Source organism: Cyprinodon tularosa, unplaced genomic scaffold, assembly GCF_016077235.1.
Source record: "Cyprinodon tularosa strain WSP-4 unplaced genomic scaffold, ASM1607723v1 ctg368, whole genome shotgun sequence".
In the NCBI taxonomy this organism is placed as follows: Eukaryota; Metazoa; Chordata; class Actinopteri; order Cyprinodontiformes; family Cyprinodontidae; genus Cyprinodon; species Cyprinodon tularosa.
In genome coordinates, this window is record NW_024039083.1 from 867725 (window position 1) to 889734 (window position 22010).

Below are 22010 nucleotides of genomic sequence, written 5' to 3' on the forward strand. Positions count from 1 at the left end.
CTGTGCCTAGAAGTGTCCACAGGGATGCTTGTCTCTCTTTGATCTCCAGGAATAAGGGTGCATGTGATCAGGCTTGAGAGCAGCCGAGGTGAAATGTTTGAAAAAGCCTTTTTTTTTCTCTGTGATGCCATAGAGCCATGTGCTTAATCAAAGAAGCCTGCAGCCTGGGTGTCCTGTTGCTGTCAGGTCTTGTTTAGTCTCCATGTCTTTGCTAACTTGACTGATTTTAATGTTCTTAATCAGTTTTTTTTGGGGTCTTTAAACATTTAAAAAGATGCATTAAATTTGCATAATTCTTTTAGTTAGCATTTTAATACTTGATTAGATATTTAATATCAGATGCTCCTGATGGTTAATTATTCCAATTGTGGACTCTAAATTGTAGCTGAACTATAACATTTTTGTCAGATTCAAATTACTGTCAGACTTCTCCTCATTGAAGTGACCTGTTGAAATATAAAGCGACCTCAATGGACTTTAACATTCCTGTTTGCAACAGCTAGCCTCTGTTTATTACTCTTTAAATGATCTAAAAACCAGTGTTTATGTGTTAATCACGTGGAGGGGAAAGCAGAGGGAATAGATACTCTGGTATCGGGGTTGAGCACTAAGTCTTTTAAGCTTTTTTCAACTGTTTTATTAGAAAAGCTACACTAGTTATTCTTTCGTTGTTCTTAATCAGCTTTTAAAACCTTTAAAAAGTTGTGAATTTTAAATGTTTTCATCTTCTTAATCTGGATAGGGATCTGAAAAGTGATTACACTGCAAAAACAATCCAGAAATAAGTAAAAAATGGCTTAAATTAAGTATATTTAGCCTTAATTTGAGCAGGTAAATAAGATGATTTGCCAATGGAATGAGTATTTTCACTCTTAAAATAAGATAGTTAGATAATATTTACTTGAAATAAGACGATAAAATAGTTTTTTCTTATTTTAAAAGGAAATTGTCTTGTTCCATTGGCAAAGTGTCTTACTTACCTCCTCAAATCAAGAAAAAACACACTTATTTTAAGAAAAAATAACTTATTGAGATTTATATTTTTTGCAGTGTAGATATGGGAAAAAAAATCAATTCCTGACTCTGTTCCTCGCGTTATGAGCACAAAGACAGAATAAGTTTCAGAAAAGTTTCTATAATTTCTCTACACTGATTTATATTAAGATCTCAATCTATATATTTTTTTGTCCAACTCGGTTTTCTGATTAAACTTTTGATGGATTTATATACATTTTATATTTAATAAAGTGCTGGTAAGTACAGGTTTTTTTTTTTTTTTTTACCTGTGGTTCTGCATCCGGAACTAATCCTGGTTAAGATGCTTCAAAAATACTAAATGTCTTAAGTAATAATATAGCTGAATCAGAACCCAGCTTTAGCTGAACCCTTTCACCATTTGAACATGGAGATAAGAAAACTCAACAAGCCAAACTTTGTTCCCCAACATCCTGGATTCTTAAAGAGGTGTGGGACATTTAACATGATTTATAGCTTTAATATCAACATAAAAAAGTTATTTTTTCGGAATAAAGCTTAACGTAACTTCCTCAGCCTGCTTGGCGATGTTTATGTTTGGAGTGCTTGGAATAACAGCAGAGTTCAGAGAGCTATTAGTTCACTCTGTTGATAACAAGTTGACATAACAGAGCTCCTTCGAAGTTCCTTCCTTCAGACAGCCTTGCCAAGAATGGAGCTGGGTTTAAAATGAGAATACAGGTTTGACTCCCAGCACAGCGTCCTTTCCCTGCCTCGTTGGAGGGGGTCGTCTGACACGTGAGTAGAGAGTTGAGGAAGATAGTGTTGATCTTTTTATAAAACCGGCCCTGCAAGCAGTATTTCTCGGTGGCTGTTACAGCGTAGGCCTATGAGTGTAAGTAGAGTGAGGAAATCCATGGTAAAGTTATCAGGGGCTTATTGTTGGATGTCATTTTACCATAGACAGTTGTTCTGCAGGTAGTGACACCAGTTCCCTGGTAGATCACACCTGCATTCTTCAGTTTGGGTGTTGGTCAAACAGTTGAAGCAGATTTAATATGTTGCCTGGGAGAGTGAGATCGGGTTATGAAAACACCGAGGTGACTCTGCGTGACAAAAAGGTGTAAAGCACTGTCTCGTTAAATTTGTAGATTTAGTTTGGGATCAGAGTTTGCGTTGCCAGGAATGTGTCATAATGGATGCATTAAATCAGCTGGAGATACATACTTGAAGCTTGGGTTGAGTGAGGCGTTGGGAATGTTGGCCCGTTGGCCTTTCCCTTCCACGTTGGGTAAACAGATGGTTTATATGTCATTTACCTAAGCCAAACCTGAAATATAGTTGCCTTTCCTCAAAAACGCACCACAATTATTTTCTTCATAAATAAAGCCTTTGCTTCACCTCTGTTCCTGAGATTTTAATCGGGTCTGATTTCCCAACATCTAAAAGGTCAGAAGTACTCTGACAGTAATCGTATTAATCTTTTTTTTTTCTTTCTGTATTCAGCATCTTTAAAAGGTCAAATTGGACCCAGATTAAGAGTTTCTTTTGCTCAAAACATTGACTGAACTCAACATGACAGGCTGCTGGGCTGATCTCTGACATTGCAGTTCCCTGCCCTTTCTACATTTAATGACTTATAAACGTTGTTTTTTTTTTTTTTTTTTTATTAATCTATATGAGGGATTTACAGGTTGATTCATAGCTGTCAAGATATCCACCAACAGAAATCTAACAGGATTTACATGCATCTGCATCCACTTCTTCCTTTGAAGGAATACAGGTGCTGGTCATAAAATTAGAATATCATGAAAAAGTAGATTGATTTCAGTAATTCCATTTAAAAAGTGAAACTTGTATATTATATTCATACATTACATACAAACTCATATATTTCAGATGTTTATTTTGTTTAATTTTGATGATTACAAATGACAACAAATGAAAATCTCAAATTCATCATATCAGAAAATTAGAATATTACTGAAGACCAATAAAAACAAAGGATTTATAGAAATGTTGGCCAACTGAAAAGTATGAACATGAAAAGTATGAGCATGTACAGCACTCAGTATTTAGTTGGGCCTCCTTTGGCCTGTATTACTGCAGCAATGCGGCGTGGCATGGAGTCGATCAGTCTGTGGCACTGCTCAGGTGTTATGATAGCCCAGGTTGCTCTAATAGTGGCTTTTAGCTCTTCTGAATTGTTGGGTCTGGTGTATTGCATCTTCTTCTTCACAATACCCCATAGATTTTCTATGGGGTTAAGGTCAGGAGAGTTTGCTGGCCAATTAAGAACAGGGATACCATGGTCCTTCAACCAGGTACTGGTAGCTTTGGCACTGTGTGCAGGTGCCAAGTCCTGTTGGAAAATGAAATCTGCATCTCCAAAAAGTTGGTCAGCTGCAGGAAGCATGAAGTGCTCTAAAACTTCCTGGTATGTGGCTGCGTTGACCCTGGACCTCAGAAAACACAATGGACCAACACCAGCAGATGACATGGCACCCCAAACCATCACTGACTGTGGAAACTTTACACTGGACTTCAAGCAACGTGGATGAAGTGCCTCTCTTCTTTTCCTCCAGACTCTGGGACTTTGATTTCCAAAGGAAATGCAAAATTTACTTTCATCAGAGAACATGACTTTGGACCACTCACCAGCAGTCCAGTCCTGTTTCTCTTTAGCCCAGGCAAGACGCTTCTGACGCTGTCTGTGGTTCAAGAGTGGCTTGACACAAGGAATGCGACAGCAGAAACCCATGTCTTTCATACGTCTGTGTGTGGTGGTTCTTGAAGCACTCACTCCAGCTGCAGTCCACTCTTTGTGAATCTCCCCCACATTTTTGAATGGGTTTTGTTTCACAATCCTCTCCAGGGTGCGGTTATCTCTCTTGCTTGTACACTTTTTTCGACCACATCTTTTCCTTCCCTTCGCCTCTCTATTAATGTGCTTGGACACTGAGCTCTGTGAACAGCCAGCCTCTTTAGCGATGACCTTTTGTGTCTTGCCCTCCTTGTGCAAGGTGTCGATGGTCGTCTTTTGGACAACTGTCAAGTCAGCAGTCTTCCCCATGATTGTGTAGCCTATAGAACTAGACTGAAAGACCATTTAAAGGCTTTTGCAGGTGGTTTGAGTTAATTAGCTGATTAGAGTGTGGCACCAGGGGCCATCAATTTTGAACCTTTTCACAATATTCTAATTTTCTGATATGATGAATTTGAGATTTTCATTTGTTGTCATTTGTAATCATCAAAATTAAACAAAATAAACATCTGAAATATATGAGTTTGTATGTAATGTATGAATATAATATACAAGTTTCACTTTTTAAATGGAATTACTGAAATCAATCTACTTTTTCATGATATCCTAATTTTATGACCAGCACCTGTAGTTGCACATCTTCCTGGGTATCTCTCTAGCAGCTTTTCATGTTACAGCATGTATTCTTACTCTTTTTTTTTTTTATGTAAAGATTCTTCTGGGGGGTTGGGGGGTAGCCTTTGACTGGGCCATTTTAAGCTATAAATACACTTTAATTTCAAACCATTGATTAGCAGCTCTGGCAGCAGAGCAGGAGGTTCGGAAGTACAACCACTTGTACGATGCCTCAGACATGTTGTTGTGAAAAATAAACACTCCCGCTGGCGCAGCCGAAGAAGTTCTTGTGAACATCTGCGGAAGTTCTCGCGAGTTCTCGAATATGCTCCCCCTTGCACTTTGGCGGGAAACTGCTGTGCGTCCCTAGAAATTCCAGACCGACATTGCAGAAGCATACTAGCAAAACTGGTTTGCAACCAGACCCAGGCGACATTTGGTGTGTGCAGTTGCAGAAGTATTATCCACCCTTTATACTATTCGAGAGACAGAGACATGTTTGACGGTTGCAGAGGCTATGCGTCAGAAGCATAAATTGGCCTTTAGTCTCAAGTCTTTTGCTGCCTCTAAAAGGTATTGGTCAGTCTTACTCTGTATTTAGCTCCATCCAGCTTCCTTGTGCGTATTAACCACAGAATCATACTGCCATCATGTTTCACTGAGGATATGGTGAGTTCATGGTGATGTGCAATTGCAATTGTGCAATCTGACTGTGCCAGACCGTTCTTCAACATTTGCTTTATGTCCTAAATTGACATAATATCCTCTTGTTCAAATGTCCAAAATACAGTTAGAAAAGTAGTCTTTGGTTATCAATTAGGTCCCATCCAAATGCAGTTTTTTCTTTTGTTTGGGGTAGAAAGGTTAAGAATCCAAATACACACCTCACTATTTCAGTTTTGTTTTTTAACATGCAAACTAAATGGTAAATGGCATGTACTTATATAGCGCCTTTATTCAAGTTAGAGACTTGACCAAAGCGCTTTACACTACATTCATTCACCCATTCACGCACACACTCACACACTGATAGTGGCAAGCTACATAGTAGCCACAGCTGCCCTGGGGCTCACTGACAGAAGCGGGGCTGCCGTGCACTGGCGCCACCGGGCCTTCTGACCACCATCAGTAGACAATGCAGGTGAAGTGTCTTGCCCAAGGACACAACGACACTGAAAGTTGGAGTCGGGGCTTGAACCGTCAACCCTTCAATTTCAGGGCAAAATCCTACATCCAATGCCACTGAACTCAACAGTTCCTCATATTAAAAATTGCCACTATATGTTAATCAATCAAATAAAGTAGAGTAGCTCATATGGAAGATTTTGGTTGTTATATACAATATGAAAGTTTAAAGGGTGTGGTTACTTTTGCAAAGCACAGAAGCCACTAGGTGTATGTACGGTGACGCATCATAGAAAAAAGGTTGTGGACTATGTGACCCCTAAAGAACTAAAGTTCCCATTCTGTGTCTTACACTGGGTGTGCACATGGGCACACTTTCTGTTCATAAAACATTAAAGGATTTGTTTTGTTCACCTCAGCTTCAGTCTCAGTTGGACAAATGTAATTTAAAATGTGTAAAACCCTCGGCTGAAGTAACAGTGGACTAATGGTCAGAGTTTTCTCCCCAACACCAGCACTGGTCACGCTTCCATCTGTTGCCTCAAACATTTCTTGCCAGAATCCCATCAAAATGCAGCGACTTCCTATGATTGAGCCTCGCTCAAATACTTAAAATATTATATCATCCATTATTCTGAGTTATAGGCTCAGATGAATAACTATCCACATGCACTACAGCGTGACTAAGATAAGAAAGACCAAAAGAAGGGGAGTGTTAGACCAAAAAGTTTTAAATAAATAACTATCAATTGAGAGCTTTACCAAACCTTTAGCAAACAGTTTAAATCTCTCTCTGTTTGTTTGGTGTGTTAGAAGGTATAAAGATCAAATATGGAAGGTTTGACTTATGTTCTAAACTAAATGAGCTTTAAAAAGTAAGTGGCCACACCTCAGCGGGTTTTACAGAAGTACACACAGTGGGTTGCTCGTACGGTAAGGCACCAGGGTGATCTTGCAGCAATGTTGCCTTGGAGGCTAAAAATATAAATATAATGGTCTGATTGAATACTCAATTCTGATTGGTGTCCATAAAGTGTTGAACAGATTGTTAATGAATCATTTTGCTGCAAACTGTAATTATCTCACTTCATTGATTAGGTCTAATATAAAAAGCTGCAAATATCTTGGCCACGTGTCACAGTGAGACATTAAATGATCCAATCAGCTGCTTCTTGGGAAAGACATGATTTTAAATGTTGAAAAAAAGATGAATGTATTAATAATATATATATTTTCTGTTGTGACAATAGTATTAGCACAGTAAAATGTAATTTGGTTTAAATCCGATGTTTTCCAAACTTTTACATTTGCACGAAGTACAGTATTTGTGTACTTAACAAGTTTTGGATGACAATTTTCTGCTGTTTTTTTTTTTTTTTTTTTTTTCTTCAGGGATGGGACCTAAAAATTATATGCATGTACACCAAATAATGTAGAACGTAAAACATGATTGAATATTTTTAACAAGTTTAACACTACTTCAGTTTATTAAAATATTTAATTGCTAACTTCACAATGAGTGCAGCATTTTAGAGAAGGTCTTTATCAATCATGTTACCAATCATTCCTTAAACTTAAAATCATATCTGATCTCCTCATTGTGGTGCTGTTAATCCTTTCCAAAACCGGCCTTTCTTTTCTGGAGGCCAGTTAGAGCTCAAGATCAATGATGAACCTTTTGTTAACAAATTAATAGCAGCAGACATACGGAGTATTTGGTGGTCTAATAATCAAACTCCTCTACTGCTACAAAATGAAAATTACCCTTAACAACAGAGGAATAATCTGGTTTCACTTTGGGTGTATGTTCAAGCCAGACTTAAAAAAAAACAAGTTAAGCTTTGTGTGATTGTAGCAACAGCCATGAGCAATTCAACAAGAACTTAACCTTCCAGGCAGAGAATTCTCTAAGTCAGCGATTATAGAAAAGGAGTGAGAAATGTACTACACTACAAAAGCTTCACACAGTTAGTTTTAGGGATTGTTGCTGTGGAAGTTATGCTACCACTTAAACATTGCAGCCCTTGGTCAATAATAGTAATATTAATCTAATGCCGCACTATGCAGAATCTCTGTCTGCACCAATTATGATTGTTTTTCATCCTAGTATAATGAAAGTCTGAATGTGTCCAGCCTACTTTACTGCACATTAAGACAAACTAATTCTCTGATGGGGGGGGGGGCTCTACAGAGGTGGCAGCATCAGAGGAAAAAAACTTGTGTAGCGTACCGTACATTTCATACCGTTCGTCTCAGAAAAACGTCTATATATAAAAGGCTATATAAACGAGCACATCACAGATGATATGTTTTAATATTACAGGACTTGATGTTTCACAATATGGATTAGATTTTTTTTTTTTATGTAGGAATAAAAGTACATGTTTCTAATTAATCAATAGTATTGAGCAACCATTTTACATGAATGTTCTACACTAATATGAATGCAAGTCTTTGCTGCTGACTGATGCTTAGTATACCTAAAACTAATATGTTCGCAGTGATTTAATGAATTTAGCATTGATCATTAAAAAGATGATTTTCATCCTGATCACAGAGTCTGTGAACGGCCATTTATGCCCGAATATATTAACACCTCACTCCTAACATCATCCGGCAGTGACGTCACGGTGCCATAAGCCGAGCGCCATTCTCCCCACTTTACAAGCAAAATCAGTGGGAACTACTAGACACGTCTGCGATCAACAACAATTATTTAAAATTTCGAGAGGCTTTCACCATGAAATACACTAGAGCTATAGTTAAACTGACAATGTCCATGTTGCAATACATCGGGTAAAAGCTAAAAAAGATGAGTTATTTCACCTTTCCGATTCATGATCCACAAGTTCCTCATTGGATTGCCAACTTGAAGAGGGAGGATTTGCCATCGAACTTCTGGCCAGAGAAAAAACTCGTCATATGTAGCCGACATTTGGAAGAAGAATGTTTTAAAGATGAGTTGGATAATAGCGCGTTGTGACAAACACCAGATAGATCTCTGGGACTTGCTCAACAGCCGATACCGCACAATGACGTCACAAAACAGTAGTTGGCAGTAGTGTTCTTTGACAAACATGGATGTCTCCAGTAAAGCACATTCAAATGAAAATTACTCTTAATGAAAAACACTTATTTATTGAACAGCATGTAATAATGTCATATTAAAAGAAGTTTGAATTCTGAATATGACCGTGTTCCTTTAAATATTGTTATCATTCATATATAAGAAAGTGATCACTTTTTATTTAGTTTGATTTAAAATTTCTGTACAGCAGGTGTCAGACCCCTGACGTACAGCTTGTTCAGAGAGGAATGGGAGTCTGATCACAGGAAGCAGAGGGTGGTTCTTTGGCTCTGTTGGAAGGGGTGGATCATGAAAGTGCTGTCTAAAAAGGAGAGGCATCTCTGTTCCAATCATGTGTTACCCTCTACACCTGCAGGGCACTGTGCTGGCCAGGAATAACTTCATGTGGTAAAAGCACATGGTGGGTTAGATTTATTTGCTTATGGGCTGCAGAAAGTGGCGCAAATCCAGCTTACAGGAAGAGAATAAAGACAAAAGAAGCAAAGGGAAAATGGATCTGCAGCTTAACTTTTTTGTCTCACAGTTAGTCAGGTTAAAAAAAAAAAACACACAGCAAGAACCATTATCCCCCAATGAATAAAACCTGTAACAATGACTAATCTTCCCAGGAATGGACAGCATATTAAAATTGTTCCACTAACTAATCACCAACTCATCCAGGAAGTCACAAAAAAGAAAAAGGCCTTTCTTACATATGTCAAGAAAGATCTGGATTATCTTGAAGGCTTTTAGAAAACTATTCTTCTGCCCTAAGAGGTAAAAGTGGACCCTTTTGGATCGCATGGATCCTGTTATATTTGGCTTAACAATCTGATTAGCTATGGTTAAAAATCTTCCAGTGTGGATGAATGGAAGCGGGTCTCCAAAGATGGAGAACAGCAGAAAAAAGAGCAACATTGTCAGTTATTGCAAATGCTTTATAGCAGTTGTTGCAACCAAGGGTGATGAACCCAGTTCCTAAATGTGAAGGGAACTACTTTTACACATAATGGCATTTTTTTTTTTTTTTTTTTTTTTTTTTTTTTTTACTTGCAGTGCTGCATTTTGCTCCACTGTTATGCAATCCTTGTCACTCTTTTTGATAATTAAAGCCTTATGCTGCTAAGTTTCATTTATATGGTCATATGGTCTTAAAAAAAAAGAATTTGATGCATTGACTTACGGTAATCAGATATATATATGTATATGTATATATAGATAATACAATGATCAATATATAGAATAAAGGTATGCCAAGTCTTGAAGGGAATGGTAGCGCTATTGCTCTATGCTCCATATAGTCAAACATATCAGGTCGCTTTGGCTCTTTTGCTAACATCTCATTAAAAGGACTTAAAAACTGTGGACAAGGTGGAGATGGACATTTAGATACTGTGATCTTTTATGCCAATAATGAGATTAAGCCTAATTAACAGTAACAAATATGTAGTAAAATAACAAGGGAAAACCAAGGGAGTTTATTTTAATTGTCCAGTTCAGTACTTGGATTGGTAATAAAAGCCTGACCTCTAAACGGTTGATATCTGTGGCCTAAAGCTACGGCACTTAAGTCCAGGCTACATTGACACATGTTGATCAATACAATGATTCCCTATTGTTTGCCTCTAGGTAATGGGACAAGGACAGAGGCCCCATTAGATGCTGCTAAAGGTGATCTATGAGTGGAAAGATGTTTATTGAAAGCCAAGCCTTGAGTTTCAAACAGCTCATGGTTAAGAGCAGATAGCCTTCCTCCAGCTACTGATTCTTTGTAAAGAAATACTGCCAAGCAGCTGAGCTTTGAGTTCCAGGCTTTCATTTCATCCTGCCTGCAGGAACAACAAGTCATGCCAGGACATGTTGGATTGGTTTGGGGTGTGAAGTTTTGTGAACTGTTCTGATAATAAACAGCATACCAACAATCCATTCAATTCATGTCATATCTGAGTGGTGCGGTGCGCCAAACAATATAAAAAGTGAAAAAAAGGCAGCCGGCTTGCTGCTACTCGTCAAATGATTCAGCCCCCCCCTGTGTTCCATTTAAAAAAACAAAACAAAAAAACAATTTCCAGCAGACCTATCTGTGTTTCTGTTGCCTTTCCTCATCAGCTCTGTGTTGCTTCTCTGCAGGGTGGCAACAACGCCGGACACACGGTGGTGGTGGACTCTGTGGAGTACGACTTTCACCTCCTACCCAGCGGCATCATCAACCCCAAAGTCACCGCCTTCATTGGTGTGTAAAATCAGCATGCTCACATTTGCATTCAGTCTACGCGCACTAACGAGGGCGACCTTCACTATTTCCTTTTATAGAGAACTGATGATGGTATAACTTTGAGACTTTCTGAATCCATTTTAATGACTGCTGCAGAGGCTGTGACTAGTTTGACTTGGTGCCAGACTGCAGGCTGCATTACATCCCCTCATCTGCACTAACTTCATTAGCTAATGGAGTTTTGTTAAGGCTCCCAAACACACCACACATCTGCGCTTCAAGGTGCTGCTTTATCGCATATCCTCCTTTTCTTCTCTTTGATGCACGACACATTAGCACTACTCAGTCTGAGTGGACTTTCTTGTAGTGAGAAGTTGTTTCTACATATTTCACTTTTACTTTCCTGTTGACAAGTAATATAGCTAAGTTGTCACCCGGTAAACTGTCAATCAACATCTGCCTGTTGAAGTTTTGTTTTTGCTCAAAGTTTTTGATCTTTTCTGGATTTATATTTACATTTTCTCCTTTTAAATCCCTCTATTAACCCAGCTTTACTCTAAGATCCTATGGCAGATTGTATGAGTTGCAGTGTTAGTTTACAGTAGAAGGAAGGAGAATTGGTCCAATGGCGTGCAGACGATGGCGTATTCTGAGAAGCTGTGATTACGTCAGCAACATTTGATCTAGCTCTTTTTCCAAGTGTCAGATGCTGCACTGCAAACATAGAGCCCTGTTGAGTGGCTGCCCTAAACGTGTGCATGAGGCACACGTTTAGGGCAGGATTGTCACCTTCCCTTTTGCCTTTTAACAATGTATTTCTTTTATTCAGGATGCTATATTTTATTTTTCTTTTCTGCCTGCAGGCTTTCCCCACCAAATCCATTATCGTCCCTAAAACTAATGTGAGCAAGTCTCATTCAGCAACCTCAAGACTTGTTCAAGCTCCGCTTTCTTTATTACCATCTCAAGCATAAGCCAACTTCTTCTTCTTTGCATTTAATATCAGCTGAAGTTTGGATAGGGCTATCTAGTCATGGGTGAATATAGAACAGGACCTAACATAAAGGATTATTAAGTTAGAATATAAAAAAAAAATTAAACAACCTCAAACTGACATTATAACTAGCATTTGTTAATGTGTTTCAGGAGGGTTTGGCTGTTAAGCATTTGTTTAGGCCTGTAACATTCAATCAAATCGTTATCAATCAATTTCTTTATTGTCAACTACAATTTGCAATGTAATCGAGATTTCAGTTTCAGTACAAACTGTTCATCACATACATTACATACAATTTACTGAGGCCATTTTTGCCACAGAACGCTATCGACGGCGCGTTTTCATGGCTGCCAGGGGCCTCACCGTGAGGCGGTTCCCTTGTAGCGCTGCATTTATCATTGACAGTGATGCAGAGATGTGGTCGTTATTTTCTGGAGTAGAAGGATACAGAACAATGTACAGGTGCTGGTCATAAAATTAGAATATCATGAAAAAGTAGATTGATTTCAGTAATTCCATTTAAAAAGTGAAACTTGTATATTATATTCATACATTACATACAAACTCATATATTTCAGATGTTTATTTTGTTTAATTTTGATGATTACAAATGACAACAAATGAAAATCTCAAATTCATCATATCAGAAAATTAGAATATTACTGAAGACCAATAAAAACAAAGGATTTATAGAAATGTTGGCCAACTGAAAAGTATGAACATGAAAAGTATGAGCATGTACAGCACTCAGTATTTAGTTGGGCCTCCTTTGGCCTGTATTACTGCAGCAATGCGGCGTGGCATGGAGTCGATCAGTCTGTGGCACTGCTCAGGTGTTATGATAGCCCAGGTTGCTCTAATAGTGGCTTTTAGCTCTTCTGAATTGTTGGGTCTGGTGTATTGCATCTTCTTCTTCACAATACCCCATAGATTTTCTATGGGGTTAAGGTCAGGAGAGTTTGCTGGCCAATTAAGAACAGGGATACCATGGTCCTTCAACCAGGTACTGGTAGCTTTGGCACTGTGTGCAGGTGCCAAGTCCTGTTGGAAAATGAAATCTGCATCTCCAAAAAGTTGGTCAGCTGCAGGAAGCATGAAGTGCTCTAAAACTTCCTGGTATGTGGCTGCGTTGACCCTGGACCTCAGAAAACACAATGGACCAACACCAGCAGATGACATGGCACCCCAAACCATCACTGACTGTGGAAACTTTACACTGGACTTCAAGCAACGTGGATGAAGTGCCTCTCTTCTTTTCCTCCAGACTCTGGGACCTTGATTTCCAAAGGAAATGCAAAATTTACTTTCATCAGAGAACATGACTTTGGACCACTCACCAGCAGTCCAGTCCTGTTTCTCTTTAGCCCAGGCAAGACGCTTCTGACGCTGTCTGTGGTTCAAGAGTGGCTTGACACAAGGAATGCGACAGCAGAAACCCATGTCTTTCATACGTCTGTGTGTGGTGGTTCTTGAAGCACTCACTCCAGCTGCAGTCCACTCTTTGTGAATCTCCCCCACATTTTTGAATGGGTTTTGTTTCACAATCCTCTCCAGGGTGCGGTTATCTCTCTTGCTTGTACACTTTTTTCGACCACATCTTTTCCTTCCCTTCGCCTCTCTATTAATGTGCTTGGACACTGAGCTCTGTGAACAGCCAGCCTCTTTAGCGATGACCTTTTGTGTCTTGCCCTCCTTGTGCAAGGTGTCGATGGTCGTCTTTTGGACAACTGTCAAGTCAGCAGTCTTCCCCATGATTGTGTAGCCTATAGAACTAGACTGAAAGACCATTTAAAGGCTTTTGCAGGTGGTTTGAGTTAATTAGCTGATTAGAGTGTGGCACCAGGGGCCATCAATTTTGAACCTTTTCACAATATTCTAATTTTCTGATATGATGAATTTGAGATTTTCATTTGTTGTCATTTGTAATCATCAAAATTAAACAAAATAAACATCTGAAATATATGAGTTTGTATGTAATGTATGAATATAATAAACAAGTTTCACTTTTTAAATGGAATTACTGAAATCAATCTACTTTTTCATGATATTCTAATTTTATGACCAGCACCTGTATACTATTGGTCTATGCATCAGTCGTCAGCCATAGCAAGACTACTAATGTCGTACATCAATATTGCATCATATCAGTGCATCGCTGACAATAGAAATATGAATCTGGGTCATTTAGAAGTGATTTTACAGAATCTTAAAACAGCTGCTGGTCTGTTTGCAACAAACCATTAAGCATAATATCTGGATTGGGAGTGGGCAGCAGATCTGGTCCTGTTTAACTTATTTCCTTCTTCAAACTGAACCAAACAGAAACCGTACCGATGCCAGGTCTGATCTTTGCCCCAAGGCTGCAACATCATCACACGTAGTGTTGCTCATACTTTTCCAAGAACACTACATCTGTTACATCTTAGATAATCTGCACTCTGTTTTTAATCGCCACAGATTTTTCCTGCAGCAACAAATTATTCAATAGTTCGAAGAAAAAGAAGCGCTTAAACACTGTTGGTTAGGAGACTGACCCAATCATGCCAGTCTTTGCTGCCGTTCTCTAACAGAGCTTAGTGATCTACATTTTCCAACTTCAATAACCTTCCTGCCCACTCTGAGCGTTGGCTAAACAAACTTGGCTTCTCATTCCTACAGTTGTTTTGAATTTTTTGATCACTGCTGGATGTAGGTGTGGGCAAGTTGAGGGTTACCTGCAGATTTGTTGACATTTCCTGAATTTTGTAAACAAATACATCTGTCTTGTCTAAATGCCATGTTCTCCTGACTTTCCTGTATTGAAGAGAAGAGAAATCATCATCCTAGTTGCATCATATTCATACCACAGGAATAAAAGAATCTATCTTCTTATGAAACTAGTCATGATGAATTAGAAGAAATGCCTCATTTCCATGTATTTTATATAGATTTTTTCTTGAGGCTGGTGATGATGATCTTTTACTGAAAATAAATCTTCCCCCTAAACTTTGCTGTTACTGCTGCTGTAATGACACTGAAATAGCACAGTTATTACCTATAAGCCATTGATGATGGTCATTTTTATTTATATATGTATGGGCACATAATTTGCCCTAAAAAATGATTTTAAATGTGAAAATAAAGCCTGGGTTTTGAAAAGTATGAAGCGTAGCGACCCAGATAAAAGGGTTTAGGACCCAGTTACTTCACTGGTTTGGACAAGGGCTGTGGTAAATTGTCAGCACTGGTTCTGTTTTACTGTATAAAACACTTTGTTTAAGAGACCAAAAAATTTATACGTTTTTGTTTTTTCACTTGACTTATTGTTTTTTTTATTTTTATTTTAGGAAACGGAGTTGTGATCCATCTTCCAGGCCTGTTTGAAGAGGCTGAAAAAAACCAACGTAAAGGAAACGGTGAGTAAAAAAAAACAACTATTTTTTATGTTTTTTGTAGAAAAGAGGTTCAACAGTGGGACAGTAATGAAATTAAACATACTTCTCTGTATGTTTAGGCCTGAATGACTGGGAGAAAAGGCTGATCATCTCAGACAGAGCTCATATAGGTAAGTCTTGTCAGCGCTGCCCCCTCCTTTGTTTGATGAAAGTTGTGTGTGAACAGTGGAATGTGTGCATATTTGTGGATGTTTGAGTCCTGCCTTCTCTGAGGTGTGTGAGAGTGTGTGTCCCCTCTCTCCCTCCTCCGCAGTGTTTGACTTCCACCAAGCGGTCGATGGCGTTCAGGAACAGCAGAGGCAAGAGCAAGCAGGCAAGAAGTAAGAAACCTGTTGCTTAGAAAGATGGTTAACACACACTAGTTTCCATAAGCATATCCAATCCCATGGAGCCTGTAAACAGACATGGAAGGCAAATTCCTATAAACTTTTACTTTTGTTTGACTGGGACATTTTAAATCCTGTATACGGCTTTGGGTTTGTCTGAGACTCCCCACAATTATTAGTGTAGTATTCACACAATGTGCAACTAAACGCACAAAGCTTGTGTGGTTTTATTTAATACAATCATTTTTGCTGCTTGCTGTGAAGAATAGCCCCCTGTTTTGCTGTCTTTCCTGATCATAAACCTTCAGTTAGTCGGGCTGTTATCTCAGGTAGCTAGCCTGCACTCTGCTGCTTAACACAGAAGTTAAAGGTAGATTTTGTTGATGCAGTTTCTGCAGTTTTGTTCTTCATGACCAGAAATATTTTCCAACAGCTGAGTTTGATAAAAAGCAAGAGGAAAGTTTAGGTATTTTCCTTCGGCGAGATGAGCGACAGTGCAGACCAACAGTTTGAGAATCAGACCCTGGTATTCACAGCCTCCTCCTCCTCTCAATCATTTCTCCAACATGCATTCCTATCTGTAGTGACAGAATCCACAAATATACGTCCTTCTACATGATATTGTTTATTGCTCAATGCACAGGCTGCAGTCTGAAAGAGCTTTCCTTTGCACATGCAAAGCTGTGCAAATGAAACATCTCATAGTTTCAGACAGTGAGGTGTTAGATTAGCGTTGAGAGGCTGCAGCTATATAGATATATTTTCTCTGCTCCATAAAGTCATAAAATGTTCCAGACTCTTTTTGCTCTTATTTAAAGGACTTTGAACAGTAGAAATAGTGTAAAGATTTTCTTTCACAATTTTAACTGTAATTGTTAAAACCCCGGTTAGTCTTGAAACCAGTAACCTGTTGGTCCCACAGCATGACATAGAGAAATGAACATTGATCCTTTTTAAACCGTTATTTATGGTGAATTTCTCTTTATTTAAAATTAATTATAGATTAATGTGACTATGTACCTTTAAGTTGAATGCAAAACATTAATACTGCCCACTCCTGTGTAGAAAAATACAGCATTGGATTAGTAAAAGTACAGGTAGACAAATATTCATCTGAGGTATTGCAGTGGCTGTTAACAAAAAAAAAAGGTTTTGAGCTGCATGAAAACTTCTCCTGAAATGTAACATCTTCTTTTGGAAACAAAGCTAAATGCAGTTAGGATAAAGAACATTAACAGTTTATGTTTAGCCATCCATGGGAATAAATCCTTGGTTTATTTTTGCCAGATATAGTTACATCTTTTGTTTTGATTTTTCTAATTAAATTAATTCCAGCCTGTTCTTCGGTTTTTCTGCTGTTTTACAAAGAACTTACTTTAAAAAAAAAAAGGAAGGCTAGAATAGACATAAACGTTATGGGTTACACCTTGTGTGTCAAATAAAATCTCTCCCTGTACCTTTTTCAGCTGTTCTTAAATACTATGTTCGTATGTTTCTACTAGTGAAGTGTTTTTTTCCTTTTTTTCCTTTCTCTTCTCCTAATTTTGGTCATTAAAACTAATCGTTAGACCCTCAAAAAGTTTATCTTACTAAAATAGCTGCTCTAACTTGTTTTGTTTAATTTATCCTACTTTGGTGATTAAAGGATAACTCTAATACAGTTTTTTTTCTTCCCTAAAGTTGATGGGAACCATTCTGAGCCAAAAACAGTTTAATGACTTAAGTTAAAATATGCTCATTAAATTTGCTTGTGTGTCTTAGACGTGTTTTTTTTATTATTTATTTTTTTTTTTATAACAAAAATAGATCTCAGCTTATCAGCAAAGCATAAAATCTTTCATGGAATATGTTTGTAAGGGAGATTACACGCTGTAATGACACAGTCATTACAGGCTTTCAGCTGTCTGATGCGTCAGACTGCTGGATTCCCAGCGGCTACAGGTCACGCTCTGCTTGACTCAGATCCCATAGATTATAGTCATACAGAACCAAGCTAAAAATCTTACAGGAGCTCTACAAAAGCTCAGGATCATTCAGTGTTATCAGACTTACATATTTCTTAGTAAACAATTCAGTCTTAAAGCATAGCAAACTAAGTTAATAGTTACTCATAATGATTTGATGTCTTTTGCACCAAAGATGAAGAAAAGCAGAAGTCCAGCGTATAAAAATAGCTGAAGGCTTTTAAGATTGCTTAAAAAAAACGGTCACAGTTTCCATTTCATAAGTTATGTGTCTGGTAACGCCAACATATGTGTTAAGTGTTGCAAGTTAAACTAAATTATACTGTACTTATTTAACGCGGTGGCTATAAATGCTATTTCCCTATAATCAATCCATTGAGCTTATGAAAAAATGTAAATAGAAGCTATATGAATGTGTTTTTATTAATCATGTAATGCTAAATCTACATTAGCTTTCCACTGTGGCATGCATAGTGAGTGGATGTTTCACCATGAGTGGGGCTTGATGTGAAACTCTATATTCACAGAGGATCTTTGTCTATTTCTGTTCGGTAGTTTGCATGTTGGCTCAGCAAACATTGCTTCCTTTTAATAGAAGGACTTATCAGATGTTTATGTTGAGATGGCTTTTGTGCCTTTAGTTTCATTCATTTTTTAACATTAGTTCTCTAAAACCTTTGTATGTGTGCAAGATGGATTGTAATGCAGTAGTTAGAGCTACATTTTGAATTGGTCAAATTTGAGCCGGTTAAACATGGTTGGTTGTGTCTGCTGTTGAATCTGCACCAAAAATGACTAAAACCTGCAGCCCAGAACATTTCTCAAATTAAGGAGTTTGTACACATGTGATGGAATGATTAACAGTGCTGCTATGAAACGTCAATATGTGAATTCCCGTTAAGGCTTTTGTTAACCATCTTCTTCCTCTCTTGTTCTTGGCCCCGCTCAGCCTCGGGACGACAAAGAAGGGGATCGGTCCGGTATACTCTGCCAAGGCTGCACGCAGCGGGCTCAGAATATGTGATTTACTGGCCGACTTCACTCAGTTCTCTGAGAGGTTTGTTCCAGCATTATTGGATTTTTACACTTTGGCATTATGGCTTTTGCTTCTCTTTGTGAAAGAAAAGTTTTGATGCTCTCAATTCTAGTCTTTATTTTGTTTCATTTTCATAAAGAAAAAAAATCCTTTATATACAAGGTTAGGAACTCATGTCCTGTATCTTCATTTAAAAAAATAAAAAAACACTTAGTAGTATTTTACAGTACACTGCAAGTTCTTTCTGAAGGGATGAAATATAAAACCATTTAATTGATACATATAAGTCTTTATCTGGTATCGAAATAGCTTTTTACATTTATCCGCCAACCCCATGAATTTAATACATAAAAAAATCTGTTTTGAAACCTTTAATTACACCTCTAAGTTTAAGTCACGGACGTTTCAGGGCTTCATAAATGAATGTATACACAGGTCGCACAAAAATACTAATGGGAACACCTAGCTAATTTATAGCTAGGTATTAAAACTTGTGTACAGTTGAGAGTACCTTCTGCCAGTAACATATACACTATATTGCCAAAAGTATTTGCTCACCCATCCAAATTATTGGAATCAGGTGTTCCAATCACTTCCATGGCCACAGGTGTATAAATTCAAGCACCTAGGCATGCAGACTGTTTTTACAAACATTTGTGAAAGAATGGGTCGCTCTCAGGAGCTCAGTGAATTCCAGCGTGGAACTGTGATAGGATGCCACCTGTGCAACAAATCCAGTCGTGAAATTTCCTCGCTCCTAAATATTCCACAGTCAACTGTCAGCTGTATTATAAGAAAATGGAAGTGTTTGGGAACGACAGCAACTCAGCCACGAAGTGGTAGGCCACGTAAACTGACGGAGCAGGGTCAGCGGATGCTGACGCGCATAGTGCGAAGAGGTCGCCAACTTTCTGCAGAGTCAATCACTACAGACCTCCAAACTTCATGTGGCCTTCAGATTAGCTCAAGAACAGTGCGCAGAGAGCTTCATGGAATGGGTTTCCATGGTCGAGCAGCTGCATCCAAGCCATACATCACCAAGTGCAATGCAAAGCGTCGGATGCGGTGGTGTAAAGCACGCCGCCACTGGACTCTAGAGCAGTGGAGACGCGTTCTCTGGAGTGACGAATCGCGCTTCTCCATCTGGCAATCTGATGGACGGGTCTGGGTTTGGCGGTTGCCAGGAGAACGGTACTTGTCTGACTGCATTGTGCCAAGTGTAAAGTTTGTTGGAGGGGGGATTATGGTGTGGGGTTGTTTTTCAGGAGCTGGGCTTGGCCCCTTAGTTCCAGTGAAAGGAACTCTGAATGCTTCAGCATACCAAGACATTTTGGACAATTCCATGCTCCCAACTTTGTGGGAACAGTTTGGAGCTGGCCCCTTCCTCTTCCAACATGACTGTGCACCAGTGCACAAAGCAAGGTCCATAAAGACATGGATGACAGAGTCTGGTGTGGATGAACTTGACTGGCCTGCACAGAGTCCTGACCTCAACCCGATAGAACACCTTTGGGATGAATTAGAGCGGAGACTGAGAGCCAGGCCTTCTCGTCCAACATCAGTGTGCGACCTCACAAATGCGCTTCTGGAAGAATGGTCAAAAATTCCCATAAACACACTCCTAAACCTTGTGGACAGCCTTCCCAGAAGAGTTGAAGCTGTTCTAGCTGCAAAGGGTGGACCGACGTCATATTGAACCCTATGGATTAGGAACGGGATGTCACTTAAGCTCATATGTGAGTCAAGGCAGGTGAGCAAATACTTTTGGCAATATAGTGTATCTACTCTATATTGGAAGTCCTAACCCTCGCTTTCATGCAGTACATGAACCCCCATTTAATTGATCTACGGTACTTTCATCCACTTGACTCCCAAGTTTGACTTGTTTGAGGTCGTGGCTTTTAGCGCTCATTGAAAATCAATGGGGATGATCACACCCGACAAGATTTTACTCAAGGCGGCTTGTGTAGCTCCGACTGAGATAAACCACAGGACTATTTTAGTTGGACTACGCAGCAATTCAGCTGCAATTTCATGGGTATTGCAGGAATAGAGACGCGGTTATAAAGTAAAGCATATCCGCTGTGGGGGAAAATAGAAAATAAAATCTGTTAATCGTACGGGAAAAGAGTCCGTTTTGTAGTCGCGCAGAGCTTACACATCCAGTGGGACATATGCTTGTGCAAAAACAATCAATGAAACATTAAAAAATATAATAATTTACCCATAATAGAATTTTAGGAGGACAGAAAATGGATAAAGTAGTGATCTTCTGAGCCTTGCAAAAACAACGAGGGACAGAAGGCAAAGGCTTTTCTGGAGTTTTTCTTTTCTTTAGACATAGACCTCATTATCTTTTTAATATAAGCATATGACAATTCTCTATCTGTTCTGCTTCGAGATGTTGCACAGACTTATTAGGTGGGGCATTGCTTTGTAGAATACGGCGGTGTTTTAAAAAAAAATGTTTTTAATTACTTTTCATAATCTGTCCAAGTCAAATGTGGGAATTTGTTTTCATTTGTGTAGAAAATCTCTGCAGATCTGCCCACCCTGCCTAATCTTAGCCTCTCTATATGCAGGCAGTGTGACATTGAAAAAAATCGGATCAGAGAGTAAAAAGTCGTACACAATCGGTGTTCAGGCCTAGTTTATGACTCAGGACGCTGCACCTGCGCTTTCTTCTGAATGTAGATAGTCACTTATGTCTGTGAAGTATTACCTGATATTAAACATTAGAAAGAGTTTGGTTTTTGTTGTTTTTTTTATGTTTCTCCGTTCCCTGTCCTGACAGCTCTATTAGGGGGGAAAAGGGCCATAGTGGATAAACACCCCGTTTAGTTCCTGTCTTTACTCAACCCACCCTGTGGGCATGTCACTCAATTATTAAGACCAATAAAGCGATAGAAGCAGAAGAAGAAGCAAAGATGGTGTTGAAGGGAAGGATAAGTGAGGTGATGCATAAAAGCCCAGAAATGATTGCATATATTCATACACGGTGGTCACCAGGCGCTCACCCTCAAGGAAAATAATGGACTCTTTTCTGCATAGCAAAGCTACTGTTTGTCCTCAGAATCTATCAGCATAAATCTTTCCTTTTTGACTTAATCTGAAGAGCTGTGAAATAATCCCTGATAAATAATACGCCTAGTGCAACGTTAACACCACTGAATAACTTGCAAGTGCAGAACCCATCCCTAATAAAGAATAGCTTAGATTTGATTGAAGAAATGGTTTATTTATTTATTTATTTATTTTATTTTGACTAAAAAGGTGTGACTATGAAGCATTACTAATCTTTGGTGACCACCTGTTGCAGGTACAAAGTGCTGGCCCATCAGTACAAAGCCATGTATCCGACACTGGAGATTAACATAGAGGGAGAGCTGGTTAGATTAAAGGTAAAAAAACAGAAGTAATCCAAAAAATGATAATCATCTGAAACCCACCTGTTTTTATTTTAAGATGATTTGTTTTGTTTTTTTCTAATCT

The 22010-nt window shown here is 38.6% G+C and overlaps 1 protein-coding gene across 1 annotated transcript in view; it reads left to right on the plus strand.

Annotated features, from left to right (window-relative positions):
• adss2 (adenylosuccinate synthase 2) overlaps positions 1-22010 on the plus strand; it is a 32692-nt gene that overhangs the window by 5212 nt on the left and 5470 nt on the right. Inside the window, exons 2-7 of the mRNA XM_038296122.1 lie at positions 10677-10779; positions 15085-15153; positions 15252-15302; positions 15446-15512; positions 18432-18539; positions 21838-21919. Coding sequence (XP_038152050.1) covers positions 10677-10779; positions 15085-15153; positions 15252-15302; positions 15446-15512; positions 18432-18539; positions 21838-21919 — 480 coding nt within the window. The remainder of the gene's footprint in view (positions 1-10676; positions 10780-15084; positions 15154-15251; positions 15303-15445; positions 15513-18431; positions 18540-21837; positions 21920-22010) is intronic.